Here is a 4553-nt window from a genome sequence, read left to right on the forward strand (position 1 = left end):
ATTTTCTCCTCATTCTTGATTTCCTACCAAGGATTTTGATACACGCAGCGCCATAAACGGCGTGGAGATGAAATAAAAATGTTCGTTCCATAGGAGTACTATAGGAAATATATATACAATGCGAAAAGCAGACAGCCATTAAGATTTCTAGGTCCAAAACTTTTGTATTAATTCACCGAAATTTTCACCAAAAAGGATACAAATTCCATCAAATTAATTCCATACTTTGAATTAGCTGTTCTGTCAGATAACCCCATTTACCATAAATTCCTAGATACCTTTTCATTCCCTGTTTGACATCACAGATGTTTTGGATCAGCTGTTCTTTACAAATCAGAAGAATGAAGTATAAACAAAATTCACTTTTCATTCTAACGTTCATTCTTCGTTTTTTAATTATGCAATATATTATCAGATTTCTCACAGCAAAAGTGAGATATTTGTATCAGAAGTTTATTATATTTGTGAGAAAAAAGAAATCTCTGGGATTTAAGAAATCTAAACTGGCCAACGAAAATTCTCAAAAATAAATGTCTAGAAAATTATGATAAGATATTTCTTCGCACTTTTTACTTTTTAAAATCATGCATTAAAACATTTCGCTGAGTTGTTTGCAAATAATCTTGATAAGAAGCTTCATATTTTTGAAAAAATCATTGCCCTGATTCCATGATTTAAAATTATAACCCAAATTATAAAATAAAATTCCCAGAAAAACAAATATCCATTTACCACACTCGTATCTACAGTGTAAGCGAAGGGTAAGAACACTTTATATTTCGTAAAAACAAACTAACCTTTTTTCCAGTCTCATTTTCCAAGTCAACAAAAAATTCTTGGAATGACATTTCTATAAAATTTTTCGCATGATAAATATTTCTATTCATAACAAAATAAAATATCTAAAAAATAGATTAACAAAATAAACTATCAATTTTGCAAGGTAAAATTATATTATTATAAATAAGATTTTGTTAAAGCTGAATTTTATTCATTTAAATTTTAGTATAAAAGGTGCAGTAAAAAGAATAGAAACACGATGTCATCCTCATCAGATGACGACTCGGATGGTTCCGAATCCACAGGGTCTGAGCAATTTGAGGCGGTTCCAGATGAGGAATCTGCCCCAGATGAACCTCAACCAAAGAAAGTCAAAACCGGGTGGTCCAATAGCTATTCAAGTACTGTCCAGAAAATGATGACCAATATGGGATACAAAAAAGATCAGGGTCTTGGTAAATTGGGGCAGGGGCGGCTAGAACCAGTAGAAGCGGCCAGGCAAGACGGCCGACGAGGTCTTGGCTTGAAACTTGAAAAAATATCGAGTGCTGCCGAACAATGGCGCGATAACTTGGAGGAAATTCGAATCCCAGAGAGGATTGACTGGATCGAAAACCATTGCGATGATTTGGACAATTTGTCAATGGAAGACCTCTCCGAATGGGTTCGTCAGGCACCGAAAAAAGAAATTATAGATGACGAAACAAACTTCTGCGATCCGGAAATCCTCCGCAATGTTCTGAGTTCGAAGAGTGCATTTGACGAACTTGATGGTAATGACATGAGAAGGGCTCGCACACGTTCTAACCCATTCGAAACTATTAGGGGTTCAATTTTCCAAAACCGTGCCGCCGTAAAGATGGCCAACATAGACTCCTTATGCGACTTTATGTTCACAAACCCAAAAGACAAGAACGACAAGTCTTTGGTCAAGGACAATGACTTATTGTACTTTGCCGACATATGCGCCGGTGAGTAAATATCAACTAGTTTCCTTAGAGTGGCAGTCCTAATATTTAAGTTGCATTTGCAGGACCTGGAGGATTCACGGAGTATGTTCTCTACAAAAAAGGTTGGCAAGCTAAAGGCTTCGGATTTACTCTGCGAGGTCAGAATGACTTTAAGTTGGACAACTTTTTCGCAGCATCCCCGGAGACTTTTGATCCATTTTACGGAACTGCCGGCGATGGAGATATCTTCAATCCGGCCAACCAAACATCTTTTGCGGAGTACGTTCTTAAGGGCACCGAACAAGCTGGCGTGCATTTTGTTATGGCAGACGGGGGTTTCTCCGTCGATGGCAAAGAGAATATTCAAGAGATTCTATCAAAACAGTTGTACATGTGTCAGTGTCTGGTAGCTCTTAGCATTCTCCGCGACAAGGGTCACTTTGTGTGTAAACTGTTTGATCTTTTCACTCCTTTTAGTGTAGGCCTTGTTTATCTCATGTATAAGTGTTTCGAAGAGATAAGTATTTGCAAACCAAACACTAGTCGTCCAGCGAACTCAGAGCGCTATCTTATATGTAAGTGGAAGAAATCGAACACAGAAACGGTGAGGCGGCATCTATCGTCGATAAATCAGGATATGTGGGATAATCCAAATGCAGAGACAGATGTAAGGGAACTGGTATCGCTGGATGTTCTCTTTCGTGACAAAGAATTTGTTGAATATATTACTGAGAGCAACAACCGCCTCGGCCATAATCAGATTGTTGGACTAATCAAAATTGCAGCATATTGCAACAACCCCGATCTGAAAGAGCCACGCCAAGCAGAATACCGTAGTAAGTGCTTGGAACTGTGGAATTTACCCGATAAGATGCGACAAGCCCCGGAAATGAAGACTCCAGATGTCTTACTGGCAGAACTGCTCAGCGATTGGAATGGCGATAAGGACTTTATGTCAGTTCCAGCAAATAGGTTGGATAGCAAAAAGACGTTGAGTCAGAAGATCATCCATCCGCCGGATTGGTATTTTGTGCCTTTGTCCCGCAGCGAGGATAATGCCCGTGATACTGCGACGTTCTTTCTAAGTCGTGGACGTGGTATTATCTTGAAATGGTCAACCACGGGCAGGTGGGAGCCATGTGACTGTGTTCTGGAGATGTCTCCGAAAACCCTGATATACGGAGAGATTGTTCAGGAGCAAATCGGCGAAGGAAGTAAAGGTATAATGGTACGAGCATTGCACATAATTGACGGAATTTGCCTAGGTGGCTTGAATATTGCTCGAATGCCCATAAAGGAGCGCCTTAAGCTCTGCGACAAGTTTGCGCGCAGTCTCAATAAACCCAATAAAAAGGCAACAAGTGCAGACGGCAATCACGTCCAAATGACACCCATCCGCTGCAAAAAACTTATTCCACTATCTGAGTTTAATAATTTCTTCCAACAAATGCGTCCATACAAGATGAAAAACAATAGCAACGAACGTCTGGGCATTAGAATACGGTCCGGCGATGATACAGCCGAACGGTTTTACATTGTCGGTGGCATGATGTTCCTCAACGAGTTGATGCACCCTTTTGTGTCCGCTATTTCAAGCACACACAATACCATTTACTATTACAACCTAGACACCAAGCAATCATTTTTCCCAAATCATATGCTAAGGGTCTTTAGTTCGTTCAAGAACTGTTTTATCCATCGTCAATTGTGGAAGTGGACAAATGTGTATCAAGTGCACGAAGTCATGCCAAAGGATATGCGTGAAGATGGTACTCTCTTTCGTATGGACTTTTGTGAATTCCTGCAAGAACGTTTAAAACGCTAAGAATCTATGAGGGTCAGAATTTTAGCTTTTAGGTAGTTTTTCTTCTATCAATAAAGTTATGTTACTAGAGCATAAAAAAATGTATGGTTGTATTTTATTTATGTTAAAAATAATTTTCGAGTGTACTCGAAAGAGAATAGCAAACGATAGAAGCTCAATGGGTGAGGAAAAAAAATGACTTCCTTTTTGTTTCCTTTTGCAAGGAAATCAAAGGAACCACTTGCATGTTTTATTATAATTGCATTTGGACATTTCCCTGACTATGAAATGAGAAAATCTAACTCAGTTAATAACTGATTTCCTAGTACCTATAGAACTCGACTTTACTTTACGCGAAACAACAGGCATACAAAACGACGTTGCACAAATGGACTAGAGCTGCTCGCGAGCTCTACGAGCAGAAGAGGAGAGAAGAACACCGGCTTCTTAGATGGAAAATAGAGAGCATGAGAAACGCGCGATAGAGGAGATAGAGGGATATCACAACAGGAATGAGGTTTGTAAAGGTAAAAAAAAACCAAAAGGGTAAAAAAAAACTCCCAAGGGTACAAGCCACGAACCGGAGCCTGTGAGGACGATCAGGGGAACATCGTAGTGGAACCATGGGCGGATCCAGACTTTTCATCAGGGGGGGGGGGGGGGGGTCACACACTTAGAGTTTTTACTCACCGCTTAAAAATGTTCATTAATGTTTTGTAAAGGATGCTAAAAAAATTTTATAATTGCTTAGTTATCAAATTATTTAGAACACTGTTGTCCAGCAAGTTATGGTCTAACTATTTAATTTGGATGACTCATATGAAAGCATTCCAAGATTCGAACAGTTGTCTAAATATGCCATATTTAAGAGCTAAAATACAATAGCTTAAAGGGTTTTTGGAAATTGTTTTGAAACTTTGCTTTTTTCCAAAAACAAAACACACTTTTCTTGTTTTCATTTCAATTAATGCGAAGAACGCTGAAAAAAAATTAAAAATCCAGAAAATGAGAGAGGATCT

At 38.8% G+C, this 4553-nt stretch overlaps 1 protein-coding gene across 1 annotated transcript; it reads left to right on the plus strand.

The window, feature by feature from the left end:
• The first annotated feature begins 820 nt into the window (after nucleotides 1-820).
• Nucleotides 821-3639, plus strand: LOC129946296 (cap-specific mRNA (nucleoside-2'-O-)-methyltransferase 1). The gene is made up of 3 exons (XM_056056428.1): nucleotides 821-943; nucleotides 1007-1751; nucleotides 1814-3639. Exons 2-3 carry the CDS (start codon nucleotides 1040-1042, stop codon nucleotides 3553-3555), a joined length of 2454 nt encoding a protein of 817 aa, XP_055912403.1. The 5' UTR covers nucleotides 821-943; nucleotides 1007-1039; the 3' UTR covers nucleotides 3556-3639.
• The last annotated feature ends 914 nt before the right edge of the window (nucleotides 3640-4553 follow it).

Source organism: Eupeodes corollae, chromosome 2 (assembly GCF_945859685.1).
Source record: "Eupeodes corollae chromosome 2, idEupCoro1.1, whole genome shotgun sequence".
NCBI lineage: Eukaryota > Metazoa > Arthropoda > Insecta > Diptera > Syrphidae > Eupeodes > Eupeodes corollae.

What these genes read in the sequence shown, in the direction of transcription:
- LOC129946296 (XM_056056428.1), top strand. Translation starts at nt 1,040, where the DNA reads ATGTCATCCTCATCAGATGACGACTCGGATGGTTCCGAATCCACAGGG. An exon ending in CTTTGCCGACATATGCGCCG is followed by an intron (nt 1,752 to 1,813) that starts GTGAGTAAATAT and finishes TTGCATTTGCAG; the next exon opens with GACCTGGAGGATTCACGGAG.